The sequence below is a fragment of the Diplotaxodon limnothrissa genome, linkage group LG20 (genome assembly GCF_057381915.1).
Source record: "Diplotaxodon limnothrissa isolate DT_005_m linkage group LG20, D_limnothrissa_male_GT1.1, whole genome shotgun sequence".
Lineage (NCBI taxonomy): Eukaryota > Metazoa > Chordata > Actinopteri > Cichliformes > Cichlidae > Diplotaxodon > Diplotaxodon limnothrissa.
The window spans coordinates 37,418,596-37,442,605 of NC_140615.1; the positions used below are offsets into that span (position 1 = coordinate 37,418,596).

Genomic DNA, 24,010 nt, shown 5'->3' on the forward strand with positions numbered 1-24,010 from the left:
TCAGTGTCATTTGCTGAGTCCCAGTGGTCAACTGCAGTATTTCACTGAAAAAGTCCCCAATTACCTCCATTAAAAAGAGACGTCTCTAAAAAAATAATGGTATCTTCAACATCGAGCAAACTCAGCTTTTACTATCCTTACTGTGAAATATTAGAAGAAGTCACACAGTATCAACTAAAGGAAGTAAGGTAGGTTTTTTATTTATTTATCTTATATACAGACATTTACAGCCACCTTTGCTACAGTTATTTAGGATAATTATGGTAATTTTCCTTCTAAGACAGCGTAGCAGAGATATGTCAATTGTTAGATGTTGTCCAGTTGTAGTTCCAGTCTGAGAGAGAATACGGTGTACAGTAGACATGTAGCGGTGAAAAAGAAGAAGCAGGGTCGTCAGTTTGAAACACAACAAACACACTCAGTGATTATTTCTCCTGCAAACCTACTACAACACTAAAATCCCTGTAAAACAAAATGTCTCCCACTCGGTTAGCTTTCACTTGATGATGCTGATGCACATCACTTTCATCATTACACAACATCCAAAAACAAAGAGGTGATCTCAGTGGGGGATCAGTTTGTGAGCAGCTCCTCTGCAGCACTCCAGTGCTGTTTGGTTTTCAGTGCAGAGGAAGCACTGCTGTAAATATCTGACGGAGCTCAAACTCCAAATGAAAAATATGTAAGTAAAATAATGTTCATATATGTATATATTTTTTTTGGTATTTCACTTTCTTATTTTAACACGTTTTTGTGCATAAAATAAGATCATTAGGACTTTGCACAGTTTTTGATGGCATAGTAGCAACAAAACATCAAAAATATGAAGCAAATTCAGTTTTTTAGTGTAAAAAACCGGCTAGTTCACGTATCAGAGTTTCTGCCAAGAGTTAAAGCAGAACAGCAGCTCAAAGTAAGACGAGGGATATGATTAACTTATTAGCACAAAGACTGGAAGTAGAGGAAAAACAACCGTTTGGGGTTTTGACCTGTAAACCAGCTGTGACGGTTATACAATTCTTCCATAATTTTCCATCTATTAAACTGTTCAATAATTTAAAACATTTTTATGATCTGACTGGAAACGCAGGTTTCATTAATGACAATCCTGCTTTTACCTTCATTTAGACTACACGGGCCGGCATTTTACATCCTGGACATTTTTACATGTAAAGATAGAAACGGATAAAGTTACAAACAGGTTGGTGAAACTTTATTACATTTGATATTTTGACAAAATATTTACACTTCATTTTAGTAAGTTTAAAACAAAGTCTAAATAATTACAATATTCAGTGTCCTACATCCTCGGGGAGTCGGATGAAGTCATTTGTGCTCATAGATTTAACAGCACAGTTTAAACCGTTTACTGTGTTTCTGTGAAGGTTGAATGAGGCTTAAAACATGGGGTCCAAAACAGCTGCTGCAAGTGTTCAAATTATTCGTTAAGTTAAGCACAGGTTATTTGATCTGATGATGTCATCAAATCCGGAGACAGCTTCCAGTCTTTATGCTAAGCTATAGGCTAACGATGTTCAGACACTCCTCTCAGACTCTTACCTGATGTTCTGATGGACACAGTTGAATCTGATATAAGTGAAAAAAAAACCCTCAATCATCTCTGAAGCGGTGAGGAAAACAACGTGTTCACGTACAGGGACATGGATCTCCCTTCTTTCACGATACAACTTATACATAACTTATTATGTAATTAAGGAGTTTATATTGTGCCAGAAACCACATATTTTTAAGACAAACTTGCACGAAGCTGGCACTACCTAACCTGTGGTTAACATTTTACACCCAATTTAGCCTGTGGGTGTAAAGGCCGACGTTTGGGGGTTAGCAGATATGTGGACAGGCCTTCCAGCTCTGTGCTTTGAAAAAGGAAATAAAATCCTACGCTGTTTTTAGCACATAGGCAGTGAATTAAATTAAACATGAGAATGGGCAGAAAATGTGACGTGTTTTATGATTTTTAATTTTCTGTCAATTATTGAGCTACTTTGTGGCTAGCTAGTTTTCAGGGTTTCCTGTGTACCTAGAAATTTCAGCAGCAACTTCTGCAATTTCCATCCACTGGTCGATGTTTGTACATGCTGATAACTTTTGAAAACTGAAACTTAAAAACTGACGATTGCATAGTCAGCAGTTATCCGATGCATTGATCTCCACAGAGAACCTGCAGGTAATCAAAACCTGCTCAGGTGTATGGAAGCCCGTTTCAGCCACTAAATAAAAACAAAAAAGCCAGTATCCATAACTTGAAATTTCGAGTTATTTTCTCGAAATTTCGAGTTATTTTCTCGAAATTTCGAGTTAGCTCTGCCAATCAAAAATATACGTGAATGAGGTCGCTGTCTTGTTTCCCGGAAGCATATGGCGCAGAGGAACGCGCACTCAAAAACGGATCCCAACAAATTGGCGCTTTCGCGAGTACGTTTGCTGATAGTAACACCATGTGATTCAGCTAATAACACGGGGATTTCATCATTTGTGAAGCCAGGCTGAAAACACTCAGCAATCTGTGCGACTGGATGTAATACCGGTAGCTTAGCTGTAGCATTTGTAGCTGAGGGCTTCAGCTTCCGGGTAACAAGGAAATGAAGTCATTCACGTAGATTACTGATTGGCAGCGCTAACTCGAAATTTCGAGTTACTTTTCTCAAAATTTTGAGTTAATAAATCGAAATTTCGAGTTAATATGTTGAAATTTCGAGAAAGTAACTCGAAATTTCGAGAAAGTAACTCGAAATTTCGAGAAAATAACTCGAAATTTTAAGAAAATAACTCAAAATTTTGAGTTATGGAACCTTTTTTTTTTTTAGTGGCGGAAACGGGCTTCCATGCAGGTGTGATGAGTAAAAGTACAAAAGGAAATCCTTTTACTACAGAGACTTACCCAAACCACAAATGAAACCATCTAGCCAAACTGCAACAGTGACCATGACTGTGTGTCCATGAACCAATAGATTAATCTTTTTTTCTTAACTATTTCACAAACTGCTCTGAAGCTGTTTTGGAAAACATCATATTTCCTGTCAGTGAACGGTAGTTTACTGGCTGTAAGACTTTAGTTTTCCAGGCAGGTTGAAGCAGGTTATGCACACATTGTTTGACCCAAATCTCAGTCAGACTTGATGCAGATGTGGCAGAAATGGCAGCTATGTTATGGTGAGGCTGATTTATAAATTGACCTATTTTGCTCGACAAGGCAGAGAGGGGAAACGGTGGGAGGGATTAACGAGGCCATGTGCAGTCAATGCAAATATGGTGAAGTGAGGAGAACGCTTCCTCTTCTTCTACTCACAGCCTGACAATCAGGATCGCAGTCAGACAGGCTAGCAGGACTGAAGGCGAGGACATCGAGCCAGCACTGTTCTGTGCAGCGCTACTGTCCTTATTTATTATACTTCCAACAACTCTCTTCACACCTTTCTCCTCCTTATGTGGCGTTTCATTTAGTTTCTCCTCTTCCTCTTTCTCCTGCTCCTTCTCTTCCTCCCTTGTATCAGGACCGATCTTGTTTATCAGTGTAGCGAGCGTTGTTGGGGGGGCAGATGGAGGCTTGGTGGCCTCAGCCGTGGTGTGTGGAGGCGGTGTATCTTCAGTGCTCGATGCAAAGTGCACGGTGGGAACACTGGGAATGCCATCAGCGGTGGTAGACTCCACTGGAAAGTCAGGTGCTGTAGGAAGAGCATCATCATCTGTAGGTTGGAGGGGATCAGTTGTTGCATCAGGACTGGATTCTCCTGTTGTGAGCATGGGATCAGCTGTCACATCATCATCATCTTCATCCTCTTCTTCTACTGTGTCGGGAACTGGAAAACATAAATGAAGGTAAACTTGTTTTAATCTGGGATCTAATGAGGTCTCGCAGTCGTTAATGCTGCCAGTGAGAAATATTTTTAGGTAAGGGACCCGGGCACATGTGCTCATAACAGAGCTGACGTCCCCTAAACTCTGTTACCATTGCTGCAGAAAAAATACACACAGGCATGACATATAGAGCTTCGAGATCCCACAAAGTCACAATTTAGTTTGATTCGACCCACACTGGTGGATCTACAGTCCATATCAAATTTGACATGGGACAGCACGATAGCACATATATATTATATTAAATTTATATGCTGATAAAAAATACATCAACAAAAATAAAGTCCTAAAATAAAATGCTGATGTGGATGAACACAGATCAGGAGGAGTAACGACTGTACTCTTACCACAGAGACTGTTTTCACATTTCTGGAGGTTTTCGGGGCATCTGGAGCACCAATCGCCTTCAACATACGGCCGCACTCCTTCATAGTTCCCTCTGAACACACGTACACAAAACATCATACAAATCCAAATTTAATAACTCCAGATTGTGTTACAAGAAAAACAGAAAAAGAAAAGCTAACAGAAACTGAGTCAAACAGTTGAGTGTTAGTCTTTGTTAGCATGAGGCACCACCAATGAATATATATGCATCGTATTAAATTGCCTGTATTACTGTGAATCAACTGACTTTAAAAAGTATGTTAACAAAGGGATGTTAAAATATACAATACAGCCCAAAGAATTCACATTTAATGACGTGTCTCCTGCCTTCAGTCAAACAAGTAAAGTGTAACTAGAAGAATTTGCATTTTCTGCAAAAATGCAGTGTGAATGCTGTGTGGTGGAAATTAACTGCTGAAAAATGCAAACGAAGCAGAACTTTCTGCTGAAAAGAAGTGAAGAAGCTGAAGTGTTTGCTGAAGACAGCTTTATTTGAAAGGGTACACCGAAGAGTGTCAAGAAAGAAGAATGAGCGAGAGCGGGGAAGATGTGCGGCAAGAGCTACGGGTAGGATTCGAACCTGCGCCACCCAGTATACTGGCAGCTGCTCATCTCAGTGAGCCAAACAGGCACTTATCTCAGACACTGGAGTTGGAGGTGAAGAAGCTGAAGTACATATTAGAAAAGTTGCAGAATTCATTCAGGATTCCTCTCAAACAAATGGCCATAATTTCCTAACCGTTGGGTCTAAAATGGTCATTCTTGCATGCTTCTTTTAAGAGCAGATGGGGAAATCTTCAGGTGTTCATAATTCATTATTACAATATGAATTATTAAAGATGTATGACTTGTAATGTAACATAACTGAGTAGAAGAGAAGTGAAAACTGCCTTGACTTGCTCTCAAACAACGTTTTGTAACGTTAAATCTATTTGAAGCATCCACCATCATTCTTTAACAATCATCAGGCTTTGGTGAACCATCATGGAGGTTTTCAGGTCTCTGTGGAAATCCATGAAGGAGATATAACAAGAGAAAAAAGTGCTTTATTTCCGGAGTTTGAAATCCGAGAGAAGCACAGATTTCCTGCCCTCAAACAAATGCAATTCATGGATAAACAGAACAAAAATTATTGAATTGTGAGCGTTAGGAGTGTCTGAAGTTAAATTGGCCAAAGGCTCAAGCTTTGAAATTGTTTCATTGAGGAGATATGACAACTGGAAAGCGGCTCGCATTAGAGAATTCCAGCCTGATTGTGTTTCTATGGAGAGTTTTCAGACTTTGTGTAGCTCTGAGACGATTTGACAAAAATCTCTTACTTCCACAATAATGATAGAGTGAAAACTGAGCGAGTTTTCACTCAAAGCAAACTGCATAACAACGTATGTATTTTCTGAAAAATCATAATGATGCAACTGAAAACTTAAAGAGGGATTAAATTAAAACGAAAGAAGATGTGAAAAAGCTGAATTCCACATGAATAGCTCAATTTGTGTGAGTGCTTTACAGCATTCACACAATTATTAGTACAGTCCACAAGAGGGAGCACTTGTTGTAGTATTGTGCAGCAGTAACACTGGAAGGAGTCGTGGTACTGACGCTGGGTAGTAGTTACAGACGAGGAAGGAGACTCTGTCCCAGTCCAGTCCCTCCATAGTGTCACAGAGATGGAAGGCACAGCCCACTCTGTGTGTGTCTGCCCACACCATCTGTAACACACACGCACAGTTTAAACTGAGTGGATCTGCCACATTCTACACAAGCTTTGGACAATGTCCTCTGCAGTGGATTTTAGCCATTTTAGTCGTATTCCCATTACTGAGAAGTAACTGGACAGTTGATTGATAATTAAAGTCATTCTCAGTTTGGGCGTGCACCCTGTCATTGTCCACATACATACTATATACTGTGTGTGTGTGTGTGTGTGTGTGTGTGTGTGTGTGTGTGTGTGTGTGTGTGTGTGTGTGTGTGTGTGTGTGTGTGTGTTTGTGACCTGTGTGTAGTGTCCACACATCTTATCTTCGTCACAGCTGTTGTTCTGGAAGTCGTAGTCCAGGCGTTCTGCACAGAACAGATCAATTAGAACACACTATTCTAATGTGAACAATGATGAGACTTAGTTGAAGAATCACCACATTCAGGACATATCCAGTGACAAGTAAAGGTTCTGCAGTCAAGATGAACATCTGGTATGTTTATCCTGAAACTTGAGAGATAATACAAAATAATAAACAGAAGCTATAACAATAAGGCTCAATAACGATGCAAAACTAAAGTGCTGGTCTGGCACAGGGCACTGCTGTCAGAAGTATGATGGTTGGAAAAACCACAAGAAATCTCACAACACAAAAAGCAACAATTTCAGCACAGCTGAGTGAAATCAAATACAAAAAGTGTTGAAAACTGAGAAACTACATCAGGAGCTGTAACTTTAACATTCAGTGTTAAAGTTACATTTTTATACAAGTTCAGTAAATCACTGATCCATAGTTAATGTGTGGTAGGTTCATCTATTAACATCACAGCAGCAAAAATACTTCTAGTGATACTGCAACATAACAATGCATTTAAAATCTAGTCGGCATTCGACTGTAGCAGAAATGTTTTTAGTTACCAAAGGTGAGGAAAAAATCGAAACTCCAACCTCAGCCTGGGTGTGCCACAGCTGAGCTGGTGGATATTAAAGCTTATAAGTTTCCTCAAACTAGTCCATATTAGAAAAATTATAACTTGGTGAAATGCTCGAGTCCTGTTCTGTTAATTTGCGTTTGTTTATTACAGAGTGACAGTTTTTGATTTATTGCAGTAACGAGCGCTGTGACAGTGTTTAGTTATTCCTTCAGATTTATGAGAATTGTCATTATCCTGAACATTTACAGTCACAGTTCAATCCACACTTTCACAACAGCAGTCGCCTCAAGGTGCTTTATACTGTAAGATAAAGGCCCTTCAATAATACAGAGAAAACCCCAACAATCAGGTGTCCCCCTAACAGCAAGCACTTGGTGACAGTGGATTAAATGCAGAGAAGTGTACAAACATATAGTGAGTGAAGAAGAAACACCCAGTGCATCATGGGAGTCCCCCGGCAGCCTACACCTATTGCAACATCACTAAGGGAGGATTCAGGGTCACCTGGTCCAGCACTAACTATATGCTTTAGCAAAAAGGAAAGTTTGAAGCCTGATCTTGAAAGTAGAGATAGTGTCTGTCTCCCGAATCCAAACTGGAAGCTGGTTCCACAGAAAACTGAAGGCTCTGCCTCCCATTCTACTGTTAAATACTCTGGAACAACAAGTAGGCCTGCAGAGCGAGAGCGAAGTGCTCTAATAGGGTGATACGAGAAACAAAACTAGTTGTGGTGATCGTATTTTAAAAGCAGCAGTAATTTTTTAAAACCCCTGAGAAGTCGACTCAAAGAGACTGTCTTTCTGTAGTAAAGGTTTACTAGTGATTATAAATAGACAAACATCTTATTTGCTCTGACTTTTCATTGTGAAATAGATTGGATTGCAGATCTCGTAGTTGTAAAATACTGAAAACCAACACTGCTTGGAGCGGTTTTCTGTAAGCCTCACTTCTACTGTTCAAAGATAACCACTGACTGTAATCTGTCTGCTGTAAACAAGAAAGCCAACAAATATTTACTTCTGAGATCACTCACCCAGGAACCATTTCTCCAGAGCCGCTCGGAGGTCCAGGGGCCCGGTGCCCGCGTACAGATTCTCTCCAGTATCTTCCAGTTCTGGGTTGTGGTTCCAGATGCATTTAGCAGCGTAGCCCTCTGCCACCAGCTTCAGGTTTGGATCCCATTTCTGCAAACAACCACTGAATGTTACAGAAGTGCTGGTTTGGCACCACCAAATCTGCTGTTTGTTAATCATAAACAGCTCGTGTCATTTTGCAAGGCAGCGTGTTATAACTTTAGATACAGAGAGGAAGTCACGTAACCAACCATATTACAAGCTGTCAGAGTTTAAAGCAATCAAATGAACATGTAAAAGTAAAGCTGGTTGACAAAACGCCTTTTTCCAACATTCCTGTCATGATCCATTTTTTATTATTATTTTTTGTTTCTGTTAGTTTCTGGTTGTACTTTAGTGATTTTTTTAGATGCTTCCTTTGTTTATCCTGGTTTCTATGTTCGTGTATTTCCTGTTTTACTTTGACAGTCCCGTGTTTTGCTTCCTCCCTGTCTCGTTGGTTCATCTGCGTTTCCTCTGCTTTTCTCGTGTTTTCCAAGTCCCAGGTTTCTTCAGGTCTCAGGCTCTGTATTGTTTTTTCCCTCTGTATCTAGTGTTGTGTTGCTTAGCTTCCCCCAGTTTAGGATTTTGTTAGTTTATCTCAGTTCCCCGTTGGATTTGGTTTTGTAGTGTTGTGTGCAGCCCCAAATAAAGGCTCATCTTCTGTTCAACATCTACCTGCATCTCTGTTGTGTGTCGATCATGAACTCTACTATAGGGAAGCCCCAGAATAAAAAAATAAATCAATACACTTGAACCATCCTCATTGTTGTTGAAATATTTAAGATTAGTAGAAATAGAGAACCAGTTCCCAGAGGTTCAGTTCCTTGGAACTGTTAGTGTGCCTGCTTATGGATCACGCTTATCGGATCTACTTATCTAATCAGTTCAGTTACATTTTGCATGCCGGAGGAGGAAAATAGTGGCTCAGTCTCCAGCCTGGACATTACTTTTGTTTTTATTGCACAAAAGGACGAGTTAATTGCAAACTGCCTGCAGGACGGAAACAACTGCATGATGCTGCCAACGCAACTCCAGCTCTTTACAAGCACCTGCACCACACAGCATGCGACTCATTCACATGAAGGTAAAGTCTTTGATATGCTGCTTGGAGATTGTGGTGACTCTCAAAGCTGAGCCAGTAAGAACCCAAAGACAATCAATGAGAACTAAAAAAATCAAATGAATCTTATCAGTGCCCATCCCTACTGATAATTCTGTTACAGCTAACTTTCATTTCAGAATTATATCCTGTTCATTACACTGTTGATACAAATTACAGTGAAACAGCAACAGTAGCAGACGGTAGCACACAGTGGGTCTGAGGTACAGGTACAGGGAGAAAGATGTAAGAACGAGAGAACACAAGACGAGGAAGTGGAAATGTAAAGCCTAAGTTTTTTTTGTAATCAGATATTGATTGTGTTCATGTTGTGTTGCTGAAGTGTTTTCATATTGTGGGACAAACATAATAATTATGGCATAATTGTGCTCCATAAGTATAATAACTGTGTGTTCAGTGCTGCCTTGTAAGTGACTCTCTGTGAAACACAAGCTGACTTTTATGCTTTTATTCATCGGTGCCGTACATGTGGCTCTGATATCTGAGTCGCGGCCTTGAAGTCGTTGGCTGGTTTGCCCGGATCAGGACTCGAAGCAGAGATGAAAGCAAATTTCATGCATACAAGTACAAAAGACACACAGACATCAATGAACTGGTGCACATCGTCGTTCATGTGCTGCAAGCAGCAGTTCAGCAGGGATGACGACCACGACTCTGTCCAGTTATTTGGTCTTCATGTTTATTTGTGCACGCTGCACAAATCAGAGTTTTAATGTAGACACAGCACCGATGCTTTCACGACAACTGAGTGTATATGTTTTATTAAAATTTCACACCAGACGTTACTAAAATCATACTTATGAATTATTGTTTGTGAGATTAAATTGGTGGTTTTATAACCCTTCTCCATTTTTTGGTTCCCTCCCCTCTTTAAACCTGCTTTTAATTATCATGATAATTTCATTGCATTTCCCAAGAGTTCAACAAGCCATAAAACAGTAAATCCAAAACAGCAATGTACAAATATTCTGGAGCTGCTTTAATCTGGTTATCTAACCACCTCCATATCTCCCAGTACTATAAAATCAGCCACAGCTCTCCAGCAGAGTCAACAGCAGGATCATTGTTGCTGTTTTCTGTGACACTGGTAGAGGCTTCATAAGCTGAACGGCCTCTTAAAGTAAATTTGACAGCCGGTAGTTAAATAAATATTATTGCACATGATATGACATTTAATATCAGACCAATGAAATGTGAAACGCAGAGAGCTGATTCATAAGCAGCCACTGTGTTTGAGCCACCAAGGCTGAGTCATCCTGTCCTGGCCTCGCAGTCATTTAAAGATGCTGAAGTTATTTATTTTTTCCAATTATTTTCTATCCTGCTTCCTTTATACAAGACAAACCATGGGCGACCCCTTACCCCTGACCTCTGACCCTGAACGCAGTCTGACCCCCTGACGTGCACATTTCCTTCCCATCATGTCTGTAACAGCAGGTTCCTGTACAGAAACTGATCTGGTGAAAGGCAAATAGCCCACTGCAAGGACGTGTGACCTTCAAAAAAGTCATTAAGAATAGCGGCTCTCTGTATCAGCTTCCTTTTAGGAAGACCAACCAAAAAATGCTCCGACTGGGACAAGAAATGACAATGGACCGGCATCAGTCCGTGAGTCGTTTGGTACCGGGCTGCGAGAGTTGAGGCTCGTGTGTGAAAGTCATGGTTTTCAGGGTTTTGATCCTTTTTATGGTTAACGCAGTTTCCCTGGGTCTTTTCCCGTGTGTTATGAATAAATCTTCCCGCTGGTACTGGTTTTATTTTGCTGTATTTATCCGCAACAAGTTTTCGGACAAAACCGGTCAAAGTCACCATTAAGAGTTCTGATTCGCTGTTTGCCTCCCACTGCAGCTGAAGACGTCATGTGATGATGGTCATGAGTGATGAGACGGAGCACAGTGACGCCTTTAACTCAGCCCGTTGTCTGCAGCTCGTGGTCTGAGTCACTGTTGCTACGAAACCTAAAGAATGAACAACAGGACCCTGACAGGGAGTTTAATATCCCCGTGTGCGTGTGTGTGTTTATTTGTCCAGCGCTGACATGCAACACAAACAATAGTCAGGGGTCTCCTTCACATTCCTCTCCCTGCAGGCGCTCGCAACATCTGGTCTGTATTATGACTTTCAGGTCATGTGGTGTACACACACACACACACACACACACACACACGATCATCACTGTCGACTGTACTGGAAGTCACCTGATCTGAGAACAGCTGATTATGTTCTCCTGAGTTTAACTGCAGCCTGTATTTTGTAATCTGAACAAAGTTTTTGTGTTTTAATCACTGACTCATAAATTAATGGATATGTTTCACTGTTTCCAAGCTCACAGAGTCGAGGTTTCTCCCTCAGGTGTGGACTTCAGTATAAAGTGCGTATGCATATATAAATAAAACGTAATTGAATTAAAATCACAAAGGATGAGTTTACTTAGTGAGTCGTGGCTACAATGAAAGTTGAGTTTGTTTCTAGAGCACATTAGACCCCCCCCTCCGAAAAATCTGAAACAGATTTATTAGTTAGTTTGTTTGCATTTGCCATAGCTTACTGGGCTCTAGGTCCGTTTCGGGCTCTAACATGTGACGAGTAGGTTCGTCAAAGTCAGTGTTCTGTTCAGCTGGATGTGAACTGGTCAACCTGATTCTCCTTTGTGCCCTTTCCATCTGGTTCCCCTGTACTGGTTGCACTGGTTTGGCTCAGTCCAGGTCTCTGAACCAGCTGCTTTGCAGACGCCTTTACATCCCAACAAATGCTGAACTCTGTCCTCTGTCTCTTTCTCCTCCTCCCTTTGAGTCTCCCCTCATCTCCCTGTTGCTCTTCTTTTCCATCACTGTCTTCTTACCTCCTCTTTCTCCCCTCATTTGTCTTCTCCTTCCTACCTCCTTCCCTTCCTTGTCTCCTTGAACTGCTTCACATCTTTTTCTCTGCAGACCAGCTAAAATCATAAGAAAATAATATGAAAATGGAAACGTCCCTGTGGGGCTCCCATGGAGGCTGAGACAGCCTGCGACCTCCCCTGGTCCAAACGCGCGCACACACACACACACACACACACACACACACACACACACACACACACACACACACACACACACACACACACACACACATTCCTCTGGGCGCTCATTCATTCTCTGACTAATTTTCTTTTCTCTCTCTATCTAAATCTTCTCTTCCCCCCTCTTCATCGCTTGGCTCTTCCCCAGCCGTCCTCCTCTTCTGTTGCTCAACCTTGATCGCTCACTCCCTCGCTGTTCAGTCTGTTCCCTCTGACACGCTTGCTAATGGAAACACCCGCCTGTTCCTGGAACCCAGGCCTGATTTACTCTGCTGATAAAGAGTGATGACCCTGCTCTGCCAACCTGTGCAAGCACGTTTTTATCAACTCACTGAGTGAATTAAAAATGGTTTTGGTTGGTAGTAAAAGGAGGCGGGGAGGCAGTGTTATTAAAATGGATCTTTGCCATCCATTGTATGCTGGAAGATAGGAAAGAGAAATAAACAAATCCATGCTAGCAGTTCTGTAACTACGACTAAAACAAACTGCAGCATTCAGCATAACAGGTGCTTTTATGTGTCCTGAGGTGTTTATAGTGACAAGTGGAGTAGATTAACCATGAGATGTTAGAGAAAGCAAACAGGGAGGAAGTGAAATTCACAGCACCTCAGATGCTGGAATTACAAAACAAGAGAATAACTTGAACCTGAACATCGATAACTACAATCACAAGCACTCAAACGTTTATCAGAGAAATAAAAGACTCCATTGACATCTGGCAGCTGTTTTTACATTGAAGACTTGATATAAAAGCCCAGGTTACACTGCAGATGTGTGATCGCGCAGAGTCACTGACAGCAGTCTAGCCTTAGTCAGAGATGCTCGGCAACATCCTTCAGCTCCTCCAGGGGGACACAGAGACGACCCCCCAGGCCAGCCGAGAGTCCAGTGTCAGGGAGATTACGTGCAGCATCGCTGCATCAACCATCCGTTCTTTTCTAGGTGAGCGCCGTGGCCTCAGTTTTGGAGGTGCTGATTCTGATCCCTGCTGGTCCACACTAAACCAAAAGGATCACCTGTGGACTCTGTGGACTTCATCAGTGACATAATGAAGCACCAAAGTCCCTACATCACCTCGCTGATGCAGTTCCCGCATTTATTTTTCATCTCATTTGTTCTCCCAGGGCGGCTGGAGCGGCTGGTGTTTCTCAGTTTAACCTATCGTCCCGCTCACTGGAGTTTTTCTACATCACTCTCTCCACTGAAACCAATCCTAATAGCAGCCCTGCTGAGGAGATTTCCACAGTGGAACCACACATTAAAGTTCCTGTGGTGGAAAACGGACTAATCCTTTCTTCTGGTTTATGGGCTTCAGAGGTTTAATTGCTTGTGGTTAACATGTGACCCAGACTTTGACAGATCTTGGCTGATGATTGTCAGGCGGGTGTCCTGCATGATGCTGCCATTTGGCAGTCAGAGGTGCGCCCTGAGCGTCTGTGTGGGGAGCAGAGTCTTCAGTTCGCTCTCAGGCCCGGGCACAAAAGGTTTAATAGAGAGATGGGACGATAAGAACTTAGCGATTCAATATCCTTATCGATTATCTGCTTCTCATTCGCTCTGCTTTAAGAGTCACCACCATCAATAAGCAGCATATCAAAGACATCAGAATCAATTACATGCTGTGGGTCGAATGTTTGTGCGTGTTGGGAGTATTTCTTCTCTTTGCTGTGTTGTTACTCCAAAAAAAGTAATGTATTATATATATTACACAGGACAGTTTTCTTAAGTGCTCACAGAAGAATGGCTGTAAATAATAATAATGGCACATACAGTGTTTTTCTTAGTATTTAGGTATGAAGGTAAATGCAACAGCACAAAGCAAAGATGAAATCAAGCACAAGGTGGTCACCACAGTGACTCTACTTATAAACATGAACAGGTAGAACTGGAGGCCGAGCGCTGAGGGTCAGGGTCAGGCTGCTGGGTCACTCGGCTTTAAACTGTCTCTGGGCTAGCTTAGCATTAGCATGCTGTCTATGCAGGTGTTTACAAAGTTCTGTTAGCAGTACAATGCAGCTGTTTCTCCTCTGGACACGGTTTGCACTTTACCGTCACACTCTCGTCTTTTTGGGAAATGAAATATAAGTAATGTTCACATCCACACTGTAGACTGCGCCACTGTTTTTCTCCTTTGCACATAACTAAAACCAACTGATTGTAAGTGGAGCCGGTAAAAGGGGGAGACTAACAGTTCCAAGGAACTGACCTACTGGGACTCCCAATGTCAGTTTAACTAAGGTAACATGACATGACTCAGTCAGACCTCATGTTAAACTGTTCAAAAGCTGGATTTCACAAACACTCTGGCCTCAATCATGCTGGATTCTTTCAGAAGAGCATAGGCCAAAAATCCACAAATATAAGTTTGCTATCTGAAAAACCAACGACCAGTGAAAAGCTCTCTGTCTGTGTTTGTAGTCAAATTAACCTTTGATAAAAACACATTCACATAAAAGACAAAAAAAATATATTTTTGAATAATGAAGGAAACATAAAAGGTGGTCTCGCTCTTTTATAGGTACTGAAAGACATATTTTCTTTGAATTATGAAAAACCGACTGAATGTTAACCTGAAATACAACATGTCAGGTCATGTCAGCAATAGATCATCTAGACAGCTGGACATGTTTCTGCTGTTACATGACTCATCTGTGCTGATATGATCAAATTGCAAAGTGAAAAATATGGAAGCAGTTATGATTTTAATTAGAAGGATATTTAATTATCACGATAAATATCCCAGCTGTTTGTCAAACACAGCTGAATACTTTGATCCTAAAATTCCCTCAGAGAACTCAGAGAGGTGCATCCTTCACTGTAACATCTCCAAAACGAGTCAGACTTCCTCCAGCTCGTCTCTGGTCCAGTGAGCAAACCAAAACAAGCAGCCAGCCCGAAGCTTCAGCACAAAACCATCGCAGAGCTTTTATCTGATGCACAGACAGAAAGCTCTCACATGCACTCTGAACTGTGATAATCATGCTTTTTTATTAATCCTTCATTGATAAATGTTATCAGACCTTCAATAAACTAAAATGTTAATTCGTGCTTCTATAAATAAGAAAACACAGAGTCAAACTCACTGGTTTGCTGTATCACTATAGTTGAGTGATATTATCGTCGCTTCACCTGCATTTGCAAACATGTTTTTTAGCATCTTCATCTTCACATCTGATAACATGATGTCATCTTACGTTGTGTGCTGTTGTGGCAGGCTTTGTGATTGTTTAGCTGATATCTAACGAGTGTCTTCTTGTGGTCTGCTGTCAGCTGTCCTTCCACTCAGAAGAAAAAACTGGAGAGACTGATCATTTTAATGCTCCAGTATTTATTTATCAAACAGTACACGACTGGCTTTTCTGATCAAGGTAATTAGAGACCACACCTTTTTAAAATATGGATCTATTTATCGTCTCAGCCCGGTGTCTCTGTCACTCACAGCAGTGTCATCATGCTCATCATCCGTGTTGCAAACTTGGCAGAGAGTCTGTGGATCTCTTGGTGAGGATCAGAGGGAGGGACCTCTCCCTTTCTTCCGTTTCATGCAGTTTGTGCACTGACTTGTTTCTTTCTCAGTGATCATGGACCATCGTGTTTACCGTATGCATATGATTTCATCAGACAATAATGAGGTGAGAATCCCAGCCCCACCTCCACTGGGAGAAACGTTTGCTGCTGGTTACCAGAGTTCAGAAAATGGTGTTCGGGACAGCCTTGGTGTGTTCGTCATGAAAACACGGGACACAAAACACAGATACAAACAAGGATAATTAGAACAAGACAAAGCTAGAAGACGGATCCAACAAACAGCGCCAGAGATTACATATGCACTTGTGCTCGGGGGAACATTCGGCAGAGAGAAGAAGAAGAAAAAGCAGACAACAGAACAAGAACTGAGAATATTAGGAAATCAGGTCTATTCTGGACCGAAGACAGTAAACAGACATCCGGCCAGTCAGTTTTTATCCGTCTCCTTCTCCTTATAGTCACATGTTCCTCTTCCTCTTTTTTACTGCAGCCTTTGATCCGAACGTCGCCCTGCTGCCTCAGCACCAATAATCACCCCGAGCCTTTTAAAACAATGTCACGTAAACTCAAACTGAATTTGCTTTCGGCTCCGATGAACCCTGATATCCCATAATTCAAGAACTCCAAGAGCTGCTCACAGCTGGAAATGATGAAAATAAATTGCGGACCGTGGTGAGAATGAGCAGAATCGTCTTATTTGCTCTGTTTAATTTTCTAACCGGAGAAATCCCGCGCGTTTCAAAGTAAAAGTAGAGTTTCACACACATATGGAGAGGAATTAACAGTATTAAAGACTGAAACCACGGCTCGTCCCTTCAGTTTTATTCGTCTCTACAAAATAGAATTTGTTGGGGTCTTTTTTTTAGCAGCAGATTAATTTTAGAGATTTCAATTCAGCCTTTTACACGAGGCTCAGTGGATGGTTGTTGCTGCTGATGCAACACAATTAGATTAGTGAAACCCAACAGCAGCATCTCTTTCTGAACACAATGGTCAGTCTGTGTTGTCTTCAGGTCTCTGGATTACTCAGGATGAAGCTCAGAGTCAGGCGAGGTTCAGAAAACTGGAGACCGGATCCCTGTAACTGGGAAAAGACTGACTGGGTGGTCAAACATCTGTAAACTACCTCCACCCACAAGCAGTTTTGTGGAGGTTTAAACTGTTACGAAACAGAGACTCGCAGGCCGCTGTAGCATTAGCAACACCTGCCTGATGTCACTGCAGTCTTATCTCACACGCACTGCAATGCAGAATTATATCTTCTGTGAAAGGTTGTCCTCACTTGTCTGCAGGCCGTGAACACCTTTGGGTGCTTTACATAAGACTGGTTATAAGTGCTGATGCTTTAAAGACAAAGACAATTCCGGGGAAATGACTTTAACTGCAGTGAACTGGCAACTGAGGGGCTGAAAAAGGAAGTGAACACTAAAGGATGCCCATAAACTCCCAGGGTTTAAAAATCCAGCTTTACAGTGAAAAATACAAACATTTATTACCTGGTGCAAATAAAACATTTAAAAAAATGTTTTTTTATATATCCAGTCCATTTCTGAAGTGTGCTGCAGTTGCAGTTGCACCCTAAGCTGTAAGATTTCTTACGTCTGGATTGGCTTCGGGCAGTTCTGCTATCAGATGCTCAGATGCATGAAGGCTCCCTGGCAGACATTTTGAGACCATCTGAGAACATTTTGTAGTCTTCGTTTAAATAAATTACCCACAGTTCAAAGAGCTGTGGGCTTCACGGGGTTAATTCTTTGTCCTGAACTGTGGTGACTACACAGGTTTGGACCTAAATGCTGGCCACAGGAAAAAAGAAGTTCTAACAATGAAAGGCAAGTCTTTATTGAGGCCGATAACAAAGTCTAAAAACCAGAACCCAGCAGAAATCCAAAACACAGAAGGGCACTGAGAGCAGAACACTGGGAAGCAACAACAAACACTGACAATGGACAAAGAGAAGAAAAGGCTATATATACAGAGACTGGACGACAGGACACAGGTGGGGAATGAGGCACAGCTTAACAGGATTAACACAGACAAGAACAATCAGGGAAGCTGCAGACAGGAACTAAAACTAAAGCAGGGGCCAGAAAACAAAGCTAGAAGAGAGACGGAGTATAAAAAAGAAAGTTAACAGATGGAGGAATGACACACAAACTCAAAGTAGGAACCGAGGGTTAGTACAAACAGCAAGGTCATCTAAACGTGCGCCCAAAACTCCACAAACAACTAAACAGGAACCAGAACTCAAATAATACAACACGACTAATGCTCACAATCACTGGTGTGACAATGAGATCACAGCAGGAGTGAAAAACTCCAGAAACACTCATCAGAAAGCACTAGAATAACTGTAAAACTCAGTAACTCAGTAAAACTGTGCTTTGTATTCAGTTTAAATCAAACTCTGGTTTGTTTTCGCCCTTTGGTGCAGTTTGTTGTGCAGATCTGAGCTCAGCAGTGACACTCAGGCGCGCTCCAAAACAGCCACACCGACTCCCTTAGAGGACGCCGTCTCCTTCCGGCTCCAAATGATTTGCAGAGCCGTTTGTTTATGGTGAGAACGAGATCCCGCCTCAGTGTGACGACTAACAGGTGTAAGCTGCAGGTTTGAGCTAAACGCATTCAGGCGTGCTTTGCACTCGGTACCAGGGTTACGCCTAAAACCTGCTCAGATAAATATTAATGTTAGGAGTAAATTCTCCACATTATCCGTTAGTTAGTGGGGGAGGGGCCAGTTAAGAGATTTGATTGGGCATCCGGTGTGCAGCATCCCTTCAAATCGGCCCATTAGTCCAAAACTGCGCCTGCCCACCGGGAAAATGCCAGGTAAGCGAGATTACTTGTTCAACTCTGAGCATCATTATGTGGTTTGCAGTGACACATTCTGGTTTGCTTGGAGTTTTCTCTGTGTGAAAAGAAATCAAACCACAGGAAAAAGCTACAAATTTAAAAACTCATCAGCTGATATGCACCAGAATAACCGAACTATACATGGGAAACGCTCTAATCAAGCACAGAGGCGGCTCCGGCTCAGGAGGGTCAATCCCAACTAGGGATGGGTACCGGTATCCGGTGCCATTATGGGACCGGTTCTGACATAAACGGTAGTAACCAGACCGAAAAGCAGCGCACATTTCGGTGCTTTTTTCCCCCTGAGCTGTGATACACTTTGGATTCTAGCCAATCATTTTACCTTTCCAAGGATAGTAGGCGGGCAGGTGTGGTGCCTGTTATCTGACCTGGAGTTAGCAACATCCCCCAAAAACCCGAAGAGGAGAGTCCTGGCCCCTAGCCCTGCCAGTGTAGCAGAAATGATGAGGATGATGATGCAGCAGCAGCAGCCGTTCTTCTCTGCGTGAGTAGCTTCATGTTGTTCGTGTGTAATTTACGTTGAGTAGGCTAACCACGTTATTACATTAACGCATGTAAGGTGAACTAGCAAACACCGTCGTAGTTACATGCGGCTTTCTTCTTGTTTGATGGCAGATACTCCCTTCACCAAAAAGGCTAAAATGACCAAAGAAAAAGTGGAAAACAGCTGAACATGAGAGGTTTTTGGACAAAGTTTGTGTTTTTTCCCTTGTTTAAGCACTGCTTCCAGCCAAGAGTGATACCATATATGCCCCATAGCTGCAGAAAAGGCTAACATTGTTATCTTTTTACAAAAAAACAGCTGAACATGAGAGGTTTTTGGACCAATTTTGTGTTCTCCATTCTTTAAGCACCGGTTCGAGCACCGTTTAAGCACCGGCACCGTTTCAAAAGTACCGGTTTGGTACTGGTATCGGATAAAACCTAAACGATACCCATCCCTAATCCCAACCGGCTCCAGTCTGCAAAAGTATCCTTGGGCAAGATGCTAAACCCAGAGTTGCATACATCAGACTGTGAATGTGTTTGAATGTTAGATAGAAAGCACCTTGAATGCTCAAGAAGAGTAGAAAAGTGCTATAAAAGAAGCAGTGCATTCGCCATTTACAAACATAGACAGGATCATCACTCAGGTCTGTGAGGCTGTGGTGCTTAGGGAGAGCATTGTGCTTTGGCCATAATAATGGGGTCCTCCTAAGATCTGTGTCTCTCAGATGCTGTGGTCTGATTATGATACTATCCATGGTTCAAGTTGTTTTTTTCAGTTAACAACTGATACATTTTGACTTAAGGAGAAGCAAATGGACAGATGGATGTTTGGAGCTTTTGACTTGGTTAAAACTGCTGCTGTATGAAACAATGATCACTATTGAAGTGTTGTTTTACTTTGATTCATGTCCATATTTGGTGTAACTGCTGGGGTGCTTACTCCTATCATTCACAAAGACAAGAAAAAAACAACACCCATCCATTTCTCCAACTTCTTCTCCGAAACTGGGTGAGGGGTGGGTTACACCAGTGCTAACACACAGAAAAGACAATTCACATTCACGCCTACGACCAGTTTAGAAAAACCAGTTAAACCGACATGGAATGAAGAACACCCAGGACACCAATCCAGGACACACTACTGCGCGTCATCATAATGGCGATACGAAGGCGTGAATTTCTGTTACGCAGTAAAGATCTGCAGCTGTGCTCTGTCATCGCCATTTTACATGATTAGCCAACCGTTTCTGTTCTGTTTTTAAACCAAATTCAAAGTATTAAGTTGCTGCATTTCCTGCAATCGCATATATTTCCTGATGGCATCAACATAACGATGAGTCAAAAAGATGAAAAATGTAACACCGTAAATGGTTCATGATCAGTGAAGCCACTGTCGTCCTACTCCCCGGAGTGATGACACATTCACAGCTCAAAACCACAAGTTACTCAATCAAAAAAAGCTGAATCACTCTCAGCTAAGCAGGTTATGTGTTAGCCTGCTGTAGCTGCAGGCTAACTGTATTTACACCATATTTAAAGTAGTTCAGTTACAGAAAACAGAGATGCTGCATTTAGAGTTTAGTTTGATGCTCACACAAAGAAAAGTCAGCAGAGATAAAGATATATTTTTAGTGAGTTCTCTAAAGCTGGATGAAAATCTTTATTTCTTAATGCTGTGCTTTAAATCAAACACTCTCACACTTGGTCTGCTCCTGATCCAAACAATTACTTGTAGCCTGGACTCACCAATATAGCATAATGGTGATGTTGAGTCCAGTTCCATGCCCTAAAAACATGACTTCATACTATTTTACTCTAATCTGCTGATATATATCTAATATAACCATGAGTATAGACGTCTCTGCTTATTTGTGATGAATAAGCAAAAACAGTGATTAAATGTACTGACATTGGACAGAAAATTAGACATTTATAGATGTGTCTGCTTTTATATTCTGTATCTGCACTCGAGGGGGAAAAGGTGATATCAGATACAATATCTGACATTTATTGGATAAACGTGCTGCATTACCTTCCCTTCCTTTGTTTATGCTTATTTGGGATGACTTGTAGGGTCTTACCAGAGGCATCATGGCCGAGGCGCTGGGTGAAACCTGTCCTCTGAAGTGGTTGTGAAGCTCCACCAGCATCTCCTCCTGCTCCTCGTTCAGAAAGCTCCAGGCTTCAGGAACCACCAAAGCCCCCAGCAGCAGCCATACCCAGAGAGGAGCTCTCCTCAGTGGGCTGCAGCGGCCGCTGGAACCTGTCCTCTCTCTGGAGCTGCATGAAGCTCCATCCTGGGTGGTCCATGGGGTCATGGTCCCTCTCTGGGTACTGACCCCCTGGAGCGCTGAGAGTCCCCGCAGGTGCATGAGGAGAAATAGAGTCCTGGGGAATATTCTCAAGTGGTCCAGAGTCCAGCGAAGAGTCTGCGTGTCAGACAGATCAACAACTGAGTGTGTACAAAAGGCCGCTTGTCTTAGTGTGAGTCTGTGTGCCTGTTTAAAAGTGTGTGCGTTCCCTCCTCAGTGCCTCTCACTCTCAGCTCTGCTGATCTTTGTGTTGCTGACCCGGCTTTAAGAGAAATAGGATCCTCCCCTACTCACACTCACACAGACTTCCCTGTCTCTGTGAGTACTCTCAGCATCCTCGAAACCCAAACCCACTAAAATGAAGTATCCCAAAAACTATTTTACAAAGTGAAGAACGGCCGAATTACCCTCACGCACACACACACACACACACACACACACACACACACACACACACACACACACACGCACACACACACACACACACACACACACACACACACTGCACCGACTGGTACGCACAAAATAACTCCCCACTCCACGCTCCACCCGTGCTCACTTTCCATTTTCTCCATGTCAGCGTGACTCTCTGATCCTCAGTTTTCTGTTTCTTTCTCTCGTCAGTTTTTTCTCCTTTTCATGTTTTTTAAATGAACTTATTCTGCCTTTATTTGACTTCTGTCCTCTTTCTCTGAACATTCAACAATCAAACATTTCAAAGTGTCAAAGAAATGAGTCGGTGTGCCTGTGTTCACAAATAACTCTGATTCAACCTTTAGACTACGCTAAAAACCCAGCTTCAGACAGGAGGGATTTTCTACTCTTAGCTCTTTATGATGTCACAGAGAGAACCAATATTTCCCTGTTTATGACCACATGGGCCCCAATAACAGATCAGCACCCCACTCTGAAATGGATGGATGGATTCTCACCTCTAACTGATAAGAGCTAGGTGAGGTGGTCTGGGCATCTGATCAGACTGCATCTGGGGCAAAATAACATCTTAAGTTCAGGAGAACTTCATGGTAAATATTATGATTTTGATTCATTCCCAAACCCTGTATTACAAAGTGACGATTTCTTGCTACGATCTTCAGTTCAGACTTTATTTTCCAAAAAAGAAACTTTGGTGCAACATGGCGATTTTCTTCACAGCCCAAGTTTAGTTTTTAGGCCCGAGGCAGTTTGTCTGTTTTCACTCAGGCTTAAAAATGAAATTCTTAGTCTCAAGAAAGCAGTGTTTCAGTTTTAATGAATGAAATTCTAGTGTCACTTGGCACTAATTAACTGTGTGATGCACCCAAGTAAACACCAAGGTATTTGCAGGTATTCATTCTCTCCACCTGGGCCCCATTTATGCTGAGAGGGTCAAAGCATCTCTGCTGCTTTTAAGTGACATTGTCTTTGAGTTGATTCATCAAGGTTGCTCTCCTTACACGAGTCAGCTAGGTGCTTACCTTCATACCGACAGGCAGCCTCATCATTATTTGTGTTCAAGTGACTGAGTAGTGAGTCTACTTGACTATGATGATGAGTCTGAAGTATCTGCACAGTCATAGGTGTAAGGGGGATCCAACAGAGGACTCAACACACAACCTTGAGCCACCTGTTGTGCGAACCACCTGTGGTCTGCTAGTCAGGAAACTGAAGACTCGCCTTGAGGGTGGGGAAAGGCAGGCCAAGGTTAGTTTAGTGGCCAGCCTGAAGTGAGCTACTGCATTAAGTGCTGAACTGTAGTCTATAAATAACAGGCTAACATGAACCCTTCTGCTAGTGCCCAAATTGGATAGAGTTGAGTAAGTGGGCTATGGAGTCATCTGTGGATCTGTGGGGACGTATGCAAATTGTAAAGCTCGGGCAAGGAGGATGTGTTTAAGGTTCTGATCTCGCTTTATCTCTGCAAACATCAAGGATCCAGAAGCAATGGTCATTTAAACTGCTGGGAGCTGGACTTTCTTAGGAACTATGTCTGACTGTTTGATGCATGTGGGGATCAGTGTTGGTCAAGTTACTTGAAAAAAGTAATCAGTAACTAATTACTGATTACTTCCCCAAAAAAGTAATCCCGTTACTTTACTGATTACGTATTTTCAAAAGTAATTAATTACTTAGTTACTTAGTTACTTTTTAAAAGCACGATTTACAACCTGAATAGGTGATAAAGCGATAGATCTTTCAGCCCAATTCTACTTTTTCTGCATAATCCATCATACAAAATGTCATCAAATGGAAAAGTCTCTTTTTAAAACTTGTTTTATTAGTTTTAATCTTTTAACTTTATGCATCAAGCAAACATTTAATTATATGCAACATTCTCTGACTGGAAGAAATTAGTTTAACATTTAAACCTATTTTCTGCACATTCCAGCTCATAAAATAAAATATTTTTTGTGTTTACACTCACTCTTTCAAATAGATGCAAGTAAAACACAGCAAAAAATAAATAAAGTCAAAGACTCAGCGGTCCTGTTGCTCTATTTTCACCTGTAAAGCAGGAGTGGGGTAGGCGGAGGTTTACCCTGGTGCAGGTGTGCCGTGGTCAGTTGAAGAATCCGCGAGTTTCTCTGTGAGTTTCCCATTACGTCGTAGCTACTCGGTGCTTGTTTGGAAGTTTAGG

The 24,010-nt window shown here is 41.9% G+C and overlaps 1 protein-coding gene across 1 annotated transcript; it reads right to left on the bottom strand.

Annotated features, from left to right (window-relative positions):
* Positions 1 to 193: 193 nt before the first annotated feature.
* LOC146611434 (uncharacterized) lies at positions 194 to 21,622 on the bottom strand. Its single transcript, XM_085344762.1, has 6 exons — positions 21,163 to 21,622; positions 7,931 to 8,081; positions 6,260 to 6,327; positions 5,866 to 5,975; positions 4,227 to 4,318; positions 194 to 3,821 (listed from the first exon to the last, which is right to left on the bottom strand). The coding sequence occupies exons 1-6, from the start codon at positions 21,451 to 21,453 to the stop codon at positions 3,307 to 3,309; spliced, it is 1,227 nt and encodes a 408-aa protein (XP_085200888.1). The 5' UTR covers positions 21,454 to 21,622; the 3' UTR covers positions 194 to 3,306.
* Positions 21,623 to 24,010: the final 2,388 nt, after the last annotated feature.

Excerpts from the sequence above, each read along its gene's own strand:
- LOC146611434 (XM_085344762.1), bottom strand. The coding sequence starts at position 21,453 with ATGCACCTGCGGGGACTCTCAGCGCTCCAGGGGGTCAGTACCCAGAGA. Across the intron at positions 8,082-21,162 it reads CCTCGGCCATGATGCCTCTG|AAATGGGATCCAAACCTGAA; the intron begins GTAAGACCCTAC and ends GGTTGTTTGCAG. Across the intron at positions 3,822-4,226 it reads ATGTGAAAACAGTCTCTGTG|TTCCCGACACAGTAGAAGAA; the intron begins GTAAGAGTACAG and ends TATGTTTTCCAG.